We start from the raw sequence: 17,901 nt of genomic DNA, 5'->3' as shown, positions 1-17,901 counted from the left end.
TATCGAAAGCCTTCTGAAAGTCCAAATACCACATCCACTGGTTCTCCCTTATCTATTCTACCAGTTACATCCTCAAAAAATTCCAGTAGATTAGTCAAGCACGATTTACCATGTTGACTTTGTCCGATCCTGTCACTGTTTTCCAAGTGCTCTGCTATTACATCTTTTATAATGGACTCTAGCATTTTCCCCACTACCGATGTCAGGTTTACCGGTCTATAATTCCCCGCTTTTTCTCTACCACCTTTTTTAAATAGTGGGGTTACATTAGCTACCCTCCAATCCATGGGTACTGTTCCAGAGTTAAAGGCGCGATATTAATGCAAGTTGTTGTAATGCACTTTGTGCTCAGTTTGCTATTTCCTTGGAAACTCTCGTTTAAACGGCACCTAAATATCCGGAATTCTCTATTAACCGGAAAAATTCTCACTCCGAAAACAACACCTCAATAACCGGCAATGTGGCCGAGTCCGAGTCTCCCGCGGTGGCCGAGTTAGTCAGTGGGGGTAGTTCTCCAAACTGACACTACTCGGCTTCTTGGCGCTGTCGGGAGTCGGAACACCTCAATACCCCTGTAACAGGAGTCTGACTCTCCCGCACTGCCGGGAGTCTCTTCTGATCCGCCATTTTACAGGGGTACTGTGTGTCTCCCACGCTGCTGGTAGTCATTGCATTGCATTACCCTCAACTGGCAGTACTGTACTTAATCAAGCATCTTCCACCATCCATTTAACACAACATTCTGTAGGTGAGTACCCAATTACTGTATACTGCACATTTCTTGATTTTTTTATTTTTCTTTGTTAAAAATAGCCTCGGTAGATAACCCTCTCCGTCATCCGGAATTTTTGATCAACCGGCAACACGCCGGTCCCGTCAGTGCCGGATACCAAAGAGTTTCCTGTACTGTCTTTACAGCAGACGTCCGACTTACAGACACCTTTGTTTAACATGCTATAGTTCTTCAGCACGTTAGAATCTTGGGCAAGGTACCACGCCTGATCTGTGCTGAGTTAGCTGATTCTTGCTGGAGTGGCAGTAAAGGGGCTACAATTGCCTTCAGTGCCCATAGGCCAGGGAGAGGGGGGCGGGGTGAAAATCAGACCCGTTTCCTGCCCCTACTGTTTACCTAGTGACCCCTGGTGGAACTGCAAGTGTGTGAACACGAGGTCGGAATTCCGGCCTGTCCACAGTACACCCACAATCGAATCACCGGCTGATACTCTCACGTGGACAATGGACACTCCTGCAAGGTGCTGGAAGATCTCTATGAAACTGTCTCCCAGCACCTTCAGAAGAGGCAAAGAGAGAAACTGAAAAGAAGAAATATATTTTTTCTTGCGTAAACCGAAATTGTACAGCAATTCAATTCAATTTTATTTGTCATATATGCAGCATACGTGTGTACTGCACAATGAAATGTTGATTTTTATGAGTCCTCCCGACATTGGAATAAATATGGCATAACAATGATAAAAATACTAATAGAAATACAGTAATAATAAATAAAAACAACAATAATAAATAATAATAAATTATACGTTCATGAGTCTTATGGCCTGGGGGTAGAAGCTGTTTCGAAACCTGCTGGTACGAGACCGTATGCTTCGGTATCCCTTACCGGATGGGAGCAGGGCGAAGAGGTTGTGGCTGGGGTGGCTCGCGTCTTTAATGATTCTCAGGGCCTTCCCCCGGCACCTCTCGGGGTAGATATCCTGCACAGCAGGTAGTTTAATTCCTATAGTATGTTGTGCAGCTTTCACCACCATCTGCAGAGCCTTGCGGTCTATGGCGGTGCAGTTGCCATACCAGGTAGTGATGCAGCCGGACAGGATACTCTCGATGGTGCACCGGTAGAAGTTGGTGAGAATCTGGGGGGCCATTCCAAATTTCTTCAGTCTCCTGAGGAAGAACAGGCGTTGGCATGCCTTCTTCGTTACGACGTCGATGTGATGGGACCACGTTAAGTCCTCCGTAATGAATACACCCAGGAATTTGAAGCTGCTGACCCTCTCCACCTCAGCCCCTTCGATGTAGATTGGGGTGTGTCCCTCCCCCTGCCACTTCCTGTAGTCCACGATCATCTCCTTTGTTTTGCTGATGTTGAGGGAGAGGCTGTTGTACTTGCACCATTCTGCTAGAGCTCTTACCTCCTCCCTGTAGCCTGTCTCGTCGCCATCTGTGATCAGGCCTACAACGGTAGTGTCATCAGCAAACTTGATGATGGAGTTGGAGTTGTGCGTGGCCACGCAATCGTGAGTAAACAGGGAGTACAGAAGGGGGCTGAGCGCACAACCCTGGGGAGCTCCCGTGTTCAGGATCAGTGTTGAGGAGGTGTTACTGCCTATTTTCACCACCTGGGGTCTGCCCGTCAGGAAGTCCAGGATCCAGTTGCATAGGGAGGTGTTAAGTCCTAGCTCACTGAGCTTGTTGACAAGCTTGGAGGGGATAATGGTATTGAATGCTGAACTATAATCAATGAACAACAACAGCAGTTCCTGGGACCTGGTGTTTGTTAAGCTGGACCCAATCCAACTGTTAATTTGACCACTTGAGTTGGACAAGGTACCAGATCATCTTGTCCAGGGGTCAGGAACAGCTCAAGGTGTCATCAGTGGAATTTTTCTGTCCTTGAGAAAAATCAATGCATGTTTTTATTCAATGATGAATTGTAATTACTCATCTGTTTATTGCCAGATTGCTTAAATATAGAACCAGATGCTGCAACAAGTAACGTCCCGGAGGAATGGAAAATTAACAATTCAGTATTTTTTGATTTGGAATTTTACAGGTAGTGTACATATAATATTTATCTGTAGGTGTAGCATAGCATCATAACAGCATAGTATGCGTAATGTCGGACTCTATCACCTGCTGGTGTATGTGTAATGTCCAACTCGGTATCTGTACCTACATAAAGTTTTTTTAATCATTCACGGGATGTGGACCTTTATTGCCCATCCCTAACTGTGGTGGTGGCGAGACGCCTTCTTGAATGCAACCAAGTGGCTTGCTAGGTTCAGAGGGCAGTTACATATCGGCCAGACCGGGTAAGGAGGGTAGATTTCCTTCGCTAAAGGACATTAGTGAACCAGATGGGTTTTTAACGACAATCCAGTAGTTTCATGGTCACCATTACTGATACTAGCTTTTTATTCCAGATTTATTTAATTAACTGAATTTAAATTCCCCGGATTTGAACTCGCGTCTCTGGATCATTAGTCCAGGCCTTTGGATTACTAGCCTAGTAACATAACCATTAAGCTACCGTACCCTATATAACGTTGCAATTGTGTTCAAGTTGTGCATTATTTTGTTTTCTTTATATTTTTAAGGTTAATACTTGTAGAAATCTCATTTCAACTGAAGGGAATTGACCTACAGACCATTCGCAACAATGAATTGCCAGACTGCTACGAGTTTATGATTACAGTGAGTAATTCTCTGCTGCTCCTGTTGTATGATGGAAATGTAACTGAGTGATGTAGGTGTAAATTAGTGCTGTTGAACATTAGAAAAGGAAATGGTGAGACCATGTGTGCAAATTTCCTTTTTGAATTGTTTGGACACATTGGCCCAGATTTTTGCTGGACTGCGGCATCTCGCGATGTGCCCCGTTGGTTAGACTTATGATTGCACATTTAGGTTTTTAAAAGTCTTGCCCACAAAGTTGCTGGAAGTGCGAGCTGATAACGGCACAATGAGGGCAAGAGGGCATCTGGGACCTTGGTGAACGACGGGACCACCAGTGTATCTCCTTCACCCATGAGATTAAAGGATTGAAAAATAAACACAGGAAGGACTGAGATTGGGGGGTGGGGATTGGAGTCAAATCAGGTATAGAAAGAGAAATAAAGAAGGAAAGAAAGAATAGAGAGAGACAGAAAGGAAAAGTAAGAAAAGAAATTTAAAAAATTAAAAATTTGACATTTTAAAAATCTCCTAAAACAATTCATAACCTGAAGGAATGAGACTCCACACTTGTAACTGTTCACTTTCTGGGCTAGAGAGGTTGATCGGTAGTCAGTAACAATTATCATGTCACTAAAAGGGTACTTACGCTGTTAATTACTAGACTAAACTCTCTGTGGCGAGTTTAATGGACAATTAATGCGCAAATGCAGCAACTTCATGAAACTCACGGGGAGGTTGAGGGCGAGATGCTGTTTACATGAGCTGATGGCGGAGAGGTGCAAATCGTCCAGCAACTTGTGGCGATTCGCAATTCACGGGGTGTCTCTTCCTCGCTACAAGTCGCTGAGTGATTTGTGCATCAATACCGGCGAGCGTTGTTCAGACGCCCTTTATTGTTCAGCGAATTCTGGCCCAAACTTTTCAAACTATCAACCTAAAAATGAATGGAAATCAAATTCAGCCCCTCCAACCTCTCCTCTCCCCCTCAGTTTCCTTTCCTCCACAGAAGGTGTTGACTCCTTCCAGAAGGACAATTCCACAGCTGCCTGCCGCCCTTTGGTACGTCATCCAACTAGCCAACATCATTGGAAAGCCTGGATGGTGAGTTAACAGCAAACTATTTGCCCAGGTAGGGCATCGCAGCTGACTGTGATCCTGCTTCCACCTGATGTCCACTTTTATAGGAACAGGAGGAGGCCATTCAGCCCCTCGAGCCTGTTCCGCCATTCAATGAGATCGTGGCTGATCTGCAACCTAACTCCATGTACCCGCCTTTGGCCCATATCCCTTAATACTTTTGGTTAACAGAAAGCTATCAATCTCTGATTTAATGTTAACAATTGATCTAGCATCAATTGCCTTTTGCGGAAGAGAGTTCCAAACTTCTACCACCCTTTGTGTGTAGCAGTGTTTCCTAATTTAACTCCTGAAAGGTCTGGCTCTAATTTTTAGTCTATGCCCCCAGTCCTAGAATTCTCAACCAGCGGAAATAGTTTCTCTCTCTCTACCCTACCTGTTCCCCTTAATATCCTGAAAACTTCGATCAGATCTCCCCTCTTAACCTTCTAAATTCTAGGGAATACAACCCTAGTTTGTGTAATCTCTCCTCGTAACTTAACCCTTGGAGTCCGGGTATCATTCTGGTAAACCTACGCTGCACTCCCTCCAAGGCCAATATATCCTTCCTAAGGTGTGGTGCCCAGAACTGCTCACAGTGCTCCAGGTGTGGTCTAACCAGGGCTTTGTACAGCTGCAGCATAACTTCTACCCCCTTGTATTCTAGTCCTCTAGATATAAAGGCCAGCATTCCATTAGCCTTTTTGATAATTGTCTGTACCTGTTCATGATATTTTAATGATCTATGTACCAGGACCCCGAAGTCTCTTTGGACCTCCACTGTTTTTAGCCTTGCACCATTGAGAAAGTACGCTCTTCTATCCTTTTTAGGTCCAAAGTGGACACTTTCCAGTGAATAGTGATTGTAGTGTAAACACTGGCTGATTTCCCCCTCCCTAACCCAAGTCTTACTGTAGCACTTAGCTGAGACCTAACAGCACAGACCTGGGACCTTTGGTTTATAGTTTAATACAGCACAGTACATGGTGCCTTCACCTTCTGAACCATGAGGGAATTGGAAAATGACACTTTAGTGCCATTTAGAGCCAGTTTAGCTCTAGTTTATGCAAAATTAAATAGAGGTTATCTCTCCATCTCAACCTATTTCTATCTCTATCTATATCTCCCACAGTCTTTTGCTCTCCATCTCCCTGTCTCTGTTTTGCTCCGTATATTTAAAGCAAATTTTAAAAAATACTTACAGGAAACTCTTTGGTATCCGGCACCGACGGGACCGGGATGGTGCCGGTTGATTAAAAATTCCGGATGCCGGAGAGGGTTAACTACCGAGGCTATTTTTAACAAACAAAATTTAAAAAATCAAGAAATATGTAGTATACAGTAATTGGGTACTCACCTACACCGCAGGAGAGTCAGACTCCTGTTATTGAGGTGTTCGGACTTCCGACAGCGCCAAGAAGCCGAGCAGTGGCAGTTTGGAGAACTACCCCCACTGACTAACTCTGCCACCGCGGGAGACTCGGACTCGGACACATTGCCGGTTATTGAGGTGTTGTTTTTGGAGTATGAATTTTGCCAGTTAATAGAGAATTCCGGATATTTAGGTGCCGTTTAAACGAGAGTTTCCTGTATATCTACTGATGCATTTAGACACCCGTTCTGAATAGTTTAGTAGAATAAGAAGTCTCCATGTGAGCCTAGAAATAGAGGACACAGGTTCACAGTGATCAAAGCCCTTCCCCTCCAAGCAACGGATGTGGAGCCCATGATAATATGTCAATCAACCCCCTGCAAAAAATTAAGTAGCTGGTGGGGATTAGTAGAGACTGAAACGATCAGATATATCATGGGCCTATCCCTCTGCCACGTGTGTCTGCTGAATGTGCGTAGGATGAGAATGGAATTGGTGTCTCAAAGATGCCCATGGTCAAATAGCCTGCTGATAACTTGCTGGCAAAGCTCAACACTTGAAAGATGGCCACCCAGGAGGGGTGCCGGAGGATGACCCATGTCAAAGTGTACCCCGGGAAGAGGTCGCTGCGTTCAGCAGGCGAGGGTAGAAGAAGCAGGAGGAAGGAAAAGAATTTCATGGGCCATGTTGGCTCCTGTGCTGGTGGAACTGGGGGCTGAGAGGGGGAAGGGATATCTGTGAAGGGCATCCAACCAGGGTTAAGTATTGGAGATGATGGACTGGGTGTGTGGGGGGGTGGGGCGATGGATAAATATTTGGAGTTTTTGTTGAATTAACTTCAGGTAGAACTTGGCCTCAGGAGATCAAGCAGATGGGACAGAGTCCATGATTGGGTGGAAGGGACAGGCTCAATGGGCCGAATGAACTTTCTGCTTTCAATGCTTCCTTGTTCGTGCACCCAAAACACTGCCTGTGGATAAGTGGGGGCGCTTGGTAGAAGGTTTCCCAGGAGCCATGTTCTGAAATCGTTGTGATCAGTAAGCAATTGGTAATATCTAATAGCTTATTTTCCCCCCAACTGCAGATTACCTTCGACAATGCAGCCCACAGTGGAATCATTAAAATAAGTTTGGACAGTGACACTGCGATCAGGGAGTGCAAAGACTGGGCAATCACTGGATCCCGTACGTAACATTATTTTGATGGAAACTAAGTATACAGTGGGCATGATTTAAGAGCATAAGAATTAGGAGCAGGAGTCGGCCATTTGGCCCCTCGAGCCTGCTCCGCCATTCAATAAGATCATGGTTGATCTTCCTCATCTCCACTTTCCTGCCCGATCTCCATATCCCTTGATTCCCTTAATATTCAAAAATCTATCAGTCTCAGCCTTGAATATACTCAATGACTGAGCCTCCACAGCCCTCTGGGGTAGAGAATTCCAAAGATTCACCACCCTCTGAGTGAAGAAATTTCTCCTCATCCGACCTCTGATTCTGAGACTATGACCCCTGGTTCTAGACTCCCCCAGCCAGGGACTTGGACTTGGATATAAACATGACCTGTGTCAAACACTCCGAAGTTGGACAAAGATAAGGCAAGTAATTTGTCTTCGCTGATATCCATTCCAAACCCAGGAACTGTCGATGACCTCGGGAATACTGATCCAAAATTGTACGGGGTAACTGTAGATGTTTATTGGGTGTCATACTTTGTTGAATCACTTGTTCTAGGTATGGCATAGGTTAGTTGTAAAGCAAACTGTGAAGGTTGGCAGCCTATTGAACTCCTCCTGTTGGGAGAGGGTCTGCAGCACATCTGAAGCTTGTTGGAGCATGGAATGGTTTGCCACGTGCAATGGTTGGGGCAGAGTTATGTCTGAAGACACACTCCAGCTGTTATGATAATAACCCTCTGGAATATTCCCGTCAAAGGGCAACAAAAGCAGTACAAGAAAGACCTTTGGAAACATTGCTACAATGTGTTTCCTCCCATCAGGGGGCCATCTAGTGTGTAGTTAACGGTGTGTGAGTGCCCTACGTATCCAACACCATTTGCATCTTTTAAGGGAAAAATTGGATAAATATTTGCAGCAGAGGAAGATCCCGAGCCATGGGGAGAGAGCGGGGCAGCGGGATTAGTTGTGGATTGCTTTGAATAATCTCTCAGTTGTGTTGAAATTCTGACCAAAAGACTGACTACCAGGTTATGAATGCAACCCGGTGGTGCTTTAATCTCCTCCTTCGTCTTCTTAGGCAGTCCCTCGGAACCGAGGATGACTTGCTCCCACATTAAAAATGAGTTCTCAGGTGACTGATGAGTCCAATGCGGGACCTACAGTCTCTTGTCACAGGTGGGGCAGATGGTGGTTGAAGGGGCGGGTGGGTGGGGTGCTTGGGTTGACGTGCGCTCCTTGCGCTGCCTGCGCTTGGCTTCCGCTTGCTCCCGGCGAAGAGACTCGAGGTGTTCGACACCTTCCCAGATGCTTCTCCTCCACTTAATCTCCAGGACACCGCTGGGAGCATCCCGGGAGAAAGATTTACTAGGGGCATTAAAACATTTTCTTTTTACATTTTCTTTGAACACTTTGATTTATTAGTTATAAAAATATTGGAGATGAGGAAACAAGGCTGTTTGGATGCTTCTTGATGGCCAGCCAATCAGGTAATGAAGAGTCTATTCGTTTTCTGATTGGCTGTGGGAAGATGGCGCCCAATGAGGATGCTTGTGTCAGGCCACCAATGTTGGGGGCGGGGCAGGGCGGCTGGAGGCGGGAGAGTCACGTGACGATACCTCCAGGAATACGTCCAAGCAGAGTTGGCAACCCCTAGCCCACAGACCCACAACTCCAGGAGAATCGTTTGCCTCCACTGCCTGTGGGAGGTCACCACAGAGAATGGACATCCATTTGCTGAGTTTCAGTCCAATGGGCCTGGAGGAGAAGAAGCAGCAAGGGGACCATGTCAAAGTGGGAGAGTGATGTACGGCGGTCATTCTGGCTTTGCTGTCCTGGAACTAACACATGGGGGTGATTTTTCACTCGGAAGTCAGGAAGGAGGTGGGACTACAACTTTCGGGTTTGTAGTCCCGCCTCCATCGAGATGTGGCCAATCCATGCGATTTAAACTTTATTGACCTTGTTGAGCCCGCCCAGGTGACAGGTGACGTCACAGACTGAAATTTCATCTGTCAAGAGGTTTTGACAGATGAAATATCAGCGTTTCACAGCTGTTTGAAGCTGTCAAACACTGACAGTCTTACTTCTAACATGAGTCTTTCTACACAGACTCAGTTAGAAATCTCTCCGGCACAGAAAGCTGAAGGCTGTCACTTTTGACAGTTCGCAGCCATTCTGCTTTCTGTGCCGGTTAGATGATGGACTCCGGAAACTTAGAGGAAGGAAGGTTGAAAAGGTAAGTACAGGTAATTTAACCTTCTTTACACACTTTAGACACACCTAACACACTTACCTTTGCACTCATGCACCCATCACTCACCTGAACACTGACATCTCGACCCCTCCAAGTCCTTCAACCCGACGGCCCGACTCCTCCAACTTGGCGTGGTTTGGAGCCGTCGGGAATCCCACAGTTCAAGATTAAAAATAGGGATTAGGCTAAAAACTGCCTGTTAACTACCTGTTAACAGGCAGTTAATTGTCACTAATCCCCTTCCCGCTCGGGTAGGCGGGTCCCAGTGTGGGGCGGGTACCCGCCTCCTTTGAAACTTACATGCAGGCGGGTTTTGGGCGGGATGGTGTCGGGACCCCCGAATTCGGGGCTTTAACCCCCCGCACGCCTCCAATCCCGACTCCACAGGTCAGTTAAAACCGAGGCCAAAATGTAAAAGTGAAGAAGAGGTGGGGAAGCCCCATTTCAGAAGTGCTAGTATACCAGTATATCATGCACTTTATACCAATAGCTGCTGCACTTAGCCCATGAGAATATCCATCACAAACGATACAGAACTATTTCCATTCCTTGTCGGAGCATAATGAAGTGCTTAAACTCCAACAACTGTTTCTCATTCATCAAATGTTTCATTAGTAGTTGACTTAACTGCTACCAAACAAGAAGGGGAGGGGAAGGGATAAGAAACCCTCTCACCAAGTTAGGAGGCACAGTAAATAGTGTAGGTGGGAGCAGGAAGTTGCAAAGGGACATTGATGGATTAAGTGTGTGGGCAAAACTGTGGCAGATGGAGTTCAATGTGAGGCCATCCACATTGGACCTAAGAAAGATAGATCAGAATATTTTCTAAATGGCGAGAAGCTAGGAACTGTGGATGAGCAGAGAGATTTAGGTGTCCAAGTGCAGAAATCACTAAAAGCTATTGGACAGGTACAAAATAATTAAAAAGGCTAATATAATGTTGGCCTTTATCTCAAGAGGACTGGAATATAAAGGGGTGCTAGTTATGTTATAGCTGTACGGAGTTCTGGTTGGACCCCATCTGGAGCATGGCGTCCAGTTCTGGGCCCCGCACCTCAGGAAGGATATACAGGAAACTTTCGATTTACCGGCACCTAAATAACCAGAAATCTCGGTTAACCGGCAAAATTCAGGAGTAGGTTCAGGTAAGTTTTATTACTTGCCTTCCTCCATCTGTTGCTGTGCAAGGGTGTGGCTGCAGCTGTTGCTAAGCTACAGAGACACTTGGAACTTGTGGCCATTGTTCTGAACCTAACAGGGTTTGTTGCTTTATACGGAGCTCTTAGCTCCGTATCTTTTACTATAGCTTTCGGTTATCCGGAATTTTTGATGATCCGGCACCACGTCGGTCCCGTCGGTGCCGGATTAAAAAAAAGTTTCCTGTATTGGAGGGGGTGCGGCGCTGATTCACCAGAATGACACCGGGGCTGAAAGGGTTAGATTATGGCTGCTGGATACCAAAGACACCAAGAGTTCATCATCTTCGTGTGCCATCAGGAACTGCCATTAGGGGAAAAATCCCCACAGATGCTACTTTGACAAGGTTAAGTTTCCCACAATGTCCATAAATACTTGTGTTGGTCCTTGGAAGCTGGGGCTGGATTGATGTTGGTTTTGTTTGTGCTCGGGATCTGGGTCATGTGGCAAGGTCATGTGGCAAGGTCATGTTGGATGCCTTAGTTGACTTGACTTGCAGGACCGCCTCAGAGGGCATAAAGAGTGAAATGCATTGGAGTCACGTGCAGGGCAGACCAAGTACAATTGGCAGGTTCCTATTCCTGAAGGACATTAGTGATCCTGTTGGCGGTTTATGCCAAGTTGCTGATCTGTCCTGCCATGATGGGATTTGAACTCGCAGCCTCTAGGCTGCTAGTCGAGCACCATAACCACTACACTACTGTACTCTTAGAGCTTGTGCAGCATACACGGCGGAGAATGAAAATAGCACTGCAATCCTCAAAGAGCCTTGGGTTGTATAACCTCAACACACAAGTATCTTATGGCGAGGCATTTATATTGGGGTTTTTGTTTCCAGTCTCAAAGAACACTCACTACATCCTGATCTTCGATGCCTGTGTCATGCTGGTCTGCTTGATGTCGCTTGTCCTTTGTACCCGATCTATTATCCTTGGCATGCGGCTGCATAAGGTATGTATGACCTGCATCTTTTGATATACAGCGGCTCTTTGCCTTAGAAGCTTCTTTTGACTATTAGTTGACTTAAATGTTCCGACAAATCCGTTCTGTAGCGTTTTCCTTTAGTGTCTGGCTTTGGAGTTGCACCACGTTTTCACAACATACTGTACAGTAGAATAAAACGATCAAAGGAGCTGGCTGTTGGCATTGATTGGGCCAAGCAGTTAGGAAGGCAAATGGCATAGAAGATAGGAGCAGGAGTAGGCCATTCGGCCCCTTGAGCCTGCTCCGCCATTTAATGAGATCATGGCTGATCATCCAAATTCAGTACCCTGTCCCTGCCTTCTCCCCATATCCCTTGATCCCTTTAGCCTTAAGAAATATATCTAACTCCTTCTTGAATATATTTAATGAATTGGCCTCAACTGCCTTCTGTGGTAGAGAATTCCACAGGTTCACCACTCTCTGGGTGAAGAAATTCCTCCTCATCTCAGTCCTAAATGGCTTACCCCTTATCTTTAGACTGTGACCCCTGGTTCTGGACTCCCCCGCCATCGGGAACATCCTTCCTGCATCTAGTCTGGCCTTCATTGCAAGAGGATTTGAGTACAGGAGCCAAGGATGTCTTACTACAGTTGTACAGGACCTTGGTGGGACCACATCTGGAGTACTGTGTGCAGTTTTGGTCTCCTTACCTAAGAAAGGATATACTTGCCATAGAGGGAGTGCAGCGAAGGTTCACCAGACTGATTCCTGGGATGGCAGGACTGTCGAATGAGGAGAGATTGGGTCGACTAGGCCTGTATTCACTAGAGTTTAGAAGAATGAGAGGGGATCTCATTGAAACGTATAAAATTCTGACAGGGCTAGACAGACTGGATGCAGGGAGGAGGTTTCCCCTGGCTGGGGGGTCTAGAACGAGGGGTCACAGTCTCAGGATACGGGATAGGACATTTAGGACTGAGATGAGGAGAAATTTCTTCACTCAGAGAGTGGTGAACCTGTGGAATTCTCTACCACAGAAGGCTGTGGAGGACAAGTCACTGAATATATTAAAGAAGGAGATAGATACATTTCTAGACACAAAAGGCATCAAGGGGTATGGGGAGAGAGCGGGAATATGGTATTGAGATAGAGGATCAGCCATGATGATATTGAATGGCGGAACAGGCTCGAATGGCCGACTCCTGCTCCTATGTTTCTATGTTTGTTTCATACTGTAAACTCCCGACTGATTTGAAATGAGTTGTTACTCAGTTCTTCAGCCTGTAGAGCTGACAAACCAAAGATCAGCAATTGGCAGCAAGAATGCTGCTCTGTGGGAGCAACCTCATCACACGGACTGCAGCAGCAGTTCAAGACGAAGGCCCACCAGCACCTTCTTGAACCGCTGCAGTCCGTGTGGTGAAGGTGCTCCCACAGTGCTGTCAGGTCGTGAGTTCCAGGATTTTGACCCAGCGACGATGAAGGAACGGCCGATATATTTCCAAGTCAGGCTGGTGTGTGACTCGGAGGGGAGCTTGGCGAAGGTAGTGTTCCTGTGCGCCTGCTGCCCTTGCCCTTCTAGGTGCTATCGAGCACCTTTAGCAATAGCAACTTGTGCATTTATATAGCGCCATTAACAACAACAATAACCTGCATTTATATAGCTCCTTTAGGAGCATAGAAACATAGGAACAGGAGGAAGCCATTCAGCCCCTCGAGCCTGTTCTACCATTCAATGAGATCATGGCTGATCTGTGACCTAACTCCATATAACCGCCTTTGGCCCATATCCCTTAAGTTCCAAACTTCTACCACCCTTTGAATGTAGTAAAACATCCCAAGTCGCTTCACAGGAGCGATATCAAACAAAATTTTACACCAAAACACATTGAGTTATTAGGTCAGGTGACCAAAAGCTCGATGTCAAATTTTGTTTGATAATCGCTCCCGTTTTACCCCGCTGAAGGTGCTATATAAGTGCAAGTTGTTGTTGTGATGCAGTGAGGATTGACAGTAACTTTTGTTTTATCGTTGCAGAGATTTGTCACTTTCTTCCTGAAGAGATACAACCAGAGCGTGTGCTTATCTGATCATTTGGAGTTTTTGAATGGCTGGTACATCCTGATCATCATCAGCGACCTAATGACTGTCACTGGCTCCATCATGAAAATGGAAATAACGTCAAAGGTAGGAACGGAATAATGTCACGGGTTATACAGGAGGCGGCGCACCTTTTCCCGGTGGCGTCTTTCTTCAGACTAACCCGACACCTGGGAGTATTTGCCGTCTTTTTGTGAGGGTCTCTAAATTCACCCCTGTTCTCTGGGCCACACACACCACCCTGTGCCCGAGACCAGAGGGTAGGGTATTTCATGGCTCTACTGATGGTATTGCCACTAACTGGAACGTGACAGTGGCTCAGGTACAGAATTGGATGACTTATTATCTGAATGGCAATAGATTGGGAGAAGGGGAAGTGCAACGAGACCTGGGTGTCCTTGCGCACCAGTCGCTGAAGGTAAGCATGCAGGTGCAGCAGGCAGTTAAGAAGGCAAATGGTACGTTGGCCTTCGTAATGAGAGGGTTCGAGTACAGGAACAAGGATGTCTTGCTGCAGTTGTACAGGGCCTTGGTGAGACCACATCTTGAGTATTGTGTGCAGTTTTGGTCGCCTTATCTGAAGAAGGATGTTCTTGCCATGGAAGGAGTTCAGCGAAGATTCACCAGGCTGATACCTGGGATGGCAGGAATGACGTATAAGGAGAGATTGGGACGATTGGGCTTATACTCGCTGGAGTTTAGAAGAATGAGAGGGGATCTTATTGAAACTTATAAAATTCTGACAGGACTGGACAGACTAGATGCAGGAAGGATGTTCCCGATGGTCAGGGAGTCCAGAACCAGGGGTTACAGTCTAAAGATAAGGGGTAGGCCATTTAGGACAGAAATGAGAGGAATTTCTTCACCCGAAGAGTGGTGAACCTGTGGAATTCTCTACCACAGAAGGCAGTAGAGGCCAATTCATTAAATATATTCAAGAAGGAGTTGGATATATTTCTTAAGGCTAAAGGGATCAAGGGGTATGGGGAGAAAGCAGGGACCGGGTACTGAAATTGGATGATCAGCCATGATCGCATTGAATGGCAGAGCAGGCTCGAGGGGTTGAATGGCCTACTCCTGCTCCTATCTTCTATGTTTCTATGACTGGGGCAAGAGAATAGTCTTTCTGGGGTACTTCACAAGTAGCGATACATTGGGTACGCTGTATCCATATGCTCTGGCCTCAAGTTTCAATCAGTTTCTCGGATGGCCAAGCTCCAGTGAGAGACCATGGGCCAGAATTTGCTGTGGAGGCTCAGTCATTGGGTATATTCCAAACGGAAGTCGATAGATTTCTGACTAGTAAGGGCATCAAGGGATATGGCGATAGGGCCGGTGAATGGAGTTGAGGCAGAAGATCAGCCATGATCTCATTGAATGGCGGCGCAGGCTCGAATGGGCTGAATGGCCTACTCCTGCTCCTGTTTCTTATGTTCTGAAGGACGCTTGCCGTTATTAATGTGCAAATTAGCCAGCAACTTGATTAACCCTTCGCTAACAGTTCTCAGTCCTCCTTCTGTTTATATCGCTTGAGTCTCATTGGTTAAGAACATAAGAATTAGGAGCAGGAGTCGGCCACATGGCCCCTCAAGCCTGTTCCGCCATTCAATAAGATCATGGCTGATCTTCAACCTCAACTCCACTTTCCTGCTCGATCCCCATATCCCTTGATTCCCCTAGAGTCCAAAAATCTATCGATCTCAGCCTTGAATATACTCAAAGACTCAGCATTCACTGCCCTCTGGGGCAGGGAATTCCAAAGATTCACAACTCTCTGAGTGAAGAAATTCCTCCTCATCTCAGTCTTAAATGGCCGACCCCTTATCCTGAGACTGTGACCCCTAGTTCTAGACTCTCCAGCCAGGGGGAAACAACCTCTCAGCATCTTCCCTCATCAATCCCCCTCAGAATCTTGTATGTTTCAATGAGATCACCTCTCATTCTTCTAAACTCCAGAGAGTACAGACTCAATCTCTCCTCATAGGACAACCCTCTCCTCCCAGGCGATATGCTGTCGATCCCGTCGCTCACCAAGGTCCCAGATGCCCCATTGCTCGTGCCGCACCATTATCCGCTCGCATCGCATTTGCAGAGCAAAAAAAATTGAGCTGCAGGGTGCAGGAAACAGTCTAACTAACCGGGCCCACTGCGAGATGCCTCGCTCCAGCAAAGTCTGGACAAACATCTTTCCACTGGCGGATGGTATCTGGCAGACTATCAAACTACTTGAAAGATGCTTTTAATGTGGGGAGGGTTCTCTGTCACCTATCCTTTGCCAACTAGACTTACTCGTGTCTATCTCAAGCCTTCTTGAGATACCTCAGGTTAAACCGTTTTGTCCTCTTTTGGGGAATAAGTTGAAGAGATGATGAAACACTGGGAAAAAAAAAGCTCAGTGTATCCTAAAATGAACACTCCAAATGGTCCATAGGTGCTGAATTGTTCTTAAAGGGGCAGGCTGCTAACCCAGTAAGGCAAAACAAATTTTCTTTCACGAAGTCAAAGTGATTGTTTTAGTGTTTTTTTTAGCTGGGTCTAATGGGGGGTTCCAGCAAGGCAGACAGAAGAAGCCTTAACTCTCGAGTGTCTCTGTCATAACACTTCAGCAGTGAGTGTCAGTCATTCCTTTCCCTGGTTTTGGGAAAGAAGCAGATCAAATAATAACGTTCAAAAGGGAATTGGATAAATACTCAAAGGGGAAAAAAATTGCAAGGCAATGGGGAAAGGGCAGGGGGGAGTGGGACTAATTGGAGAGCTCTTTCAGAGAGCCAGTGCAGGCACAATGGGCCGAATGGCCTCCTTCTGTGCTGTGAGATTCTATGATTCTAAGAAGATGTCGAGAAACTCCAGTATGATTTGGACAGGTTGAGTGATTGGGCAGAAACATGGCAGATGCACTATAACGTGGATAAATGTGAGGTTATCCACTTTGGTGGCAAAAACAGGAAGGCAGATTATTATCTAAATGGCAATAGATTGGGAGAAGGGGAAGTGCAACGAGACCTGGGTGTCCTTGTGCACCAGTCGCTGAAGGTAAGCATGCAGGTGCAGCAGGCGGTTAAGAAGGCAAATGATATGTTGGCCTTCGTAGCGAGAGGGTTTGAGTACAGGAACAAGGATGTCTTGCTGCAGTTGTACAAGGCCTTGGTGAGACCACATCTTGAGTATTGTGTGCCATTTTGGTCGCCTTATCTGAGGAAGGATGTTCTTGCCATGGAAGGAGTTCAGCGAAGATTCACCAGGCTGATACCTGGGGTGGCAGGAATGACGTATGAGGAGAGATTGGGTCGATTGGGCTTAAAGTCGCTGAAGTTTAGAAGAATGAGAGGTGATCTCATTGAAACTTATAAAATTCTAACAGGACTGGACAGACTAGATGCAGGAAGGATGTTCCCGATGGTTGGGGAGTCCAGAACCAGGGGACACAGTCTAAGGATAAAGGGTAGGCCATTTAGGACAGAAATGAGGAGGAATTTCTTCACCCAGAGAGTGGTGAACCTGTGGAACTCTCTACCACAGAAGGCGGTGGAGGCCAGTTCATTAAATATATTCAAAAAGGAGTTAGATATATTTCTTAAGGCTAAAGGGATCAAGGGATATGGGGAGAAGGCAGGGACAGGGTACTGAATTTGGATAATCAGCCATGATCGCATTGAATGGCGGAGCAGGCTCGAGGGGCTGAATGGCCTACTCCTGCTCCTATCTTCTATGTTTCTATGTAACATCTGTCAGTCAGATACAGAGGTAACAAAGGTAGTTTGAAAGAAATCCTTGCCTCAACTGCAACACCATTTCTTCAGATCTGCCAAGAAATTCTCCTGCGAAACTGGTCTTTTCTTTGAAACTAAAGAGTTCCACTGCTCCGCTGAGTCAGAAAGACTTTAGCAGAATGAGAGGTGATCTGATTGAAACGTATAAAATTCATGAGGGGCTGCTTGACAGGGTAGATGCAGGGACGTTGTTTCCCCCTGGCTGGAGAGTCTAGAACTAGGGGTCACAGACTCTGGATAAGGGGTTGGCCATTTAGGGCTGAGCTGAGGTGAAATTTCTTCACTCAGAGGGTGGTGAATCTTTGGAATTCTCTACCCCAGAGGGCTGTGGAGGCTCAGTCGTTGAGTATATTCAAGGCTGAGATCGATAGATTTTTGGGGCACTAAGGGAACCAAGGGATATGGGGATAGTGCAGGAAAGTGGAGTTGAGGTCGAAGATCAGCCCTGATCTCATTGGCTCGAAGGGCTGATTGGCCGACTCCTGCTCCTGTTTCTTAAAGCACCATATTAGGCCAGGAATGTTGAAGACCTCAGTCCTGATACTTTGTAATTCTCAAAAGCACAGGATGTTATGGC

General features: G+C 46.3%; 1 protein-coding gene across 3 annotated transcripts in view; it reads left to right on the top strand.

The window, feature by feature from the left end:
- LOC147122401 (mucolipin-2-like) overlaps positions 1-17,901 on the top strand; it is a 72,951-nt gene that overhangs the window by 31,814 nt on the left and 23,236 nt on the right. For all 3 annotated transcript variants that reach the window (XM_085983531.1, XM_085983530.1, XM_085983532.1), the window contains 5 exons: positions 2,698-2,791; positions 3,336-3,432; positions 6,987-7,086; positions 11,369-11,481; positions 13,492-13,641. In XM_085983531.1, the coding sequence (XP_085839657.1) occupies positions 2,698-2,791; positions 3,336-3,432; positions 6,987-7,086; positions 11,369-11,481; positions 13,492-13,641 (554 nt within the window). The remainder of the gene's footprint in view (positions 1-2,697; positions 2,792-3,335; positions 3,433-6,986; positions 7,087-11,368; positions 11,482-13,491; positions 13,642-17,901) is intronic.

The sequence above is a fragment of the Somniosus microcephalus genome, chromosome 3 (assembly GCF_052327205.1).
Source record: "Somniosus microcephalus isolate GS21.2 chromosome 3, FLI_Smic_1.0, whole genome shotgun sequence".
Classification (NCBI taxonomy): Eukaryota; Metazoa; Chordata; class Chondrichthyes; order Squaliformes; family Somniosidae; genus Somniosus; species Somniosus microcephalus.
This window is presented reverse-complemented; position numbering and strand designations above follow the sequence as displayed.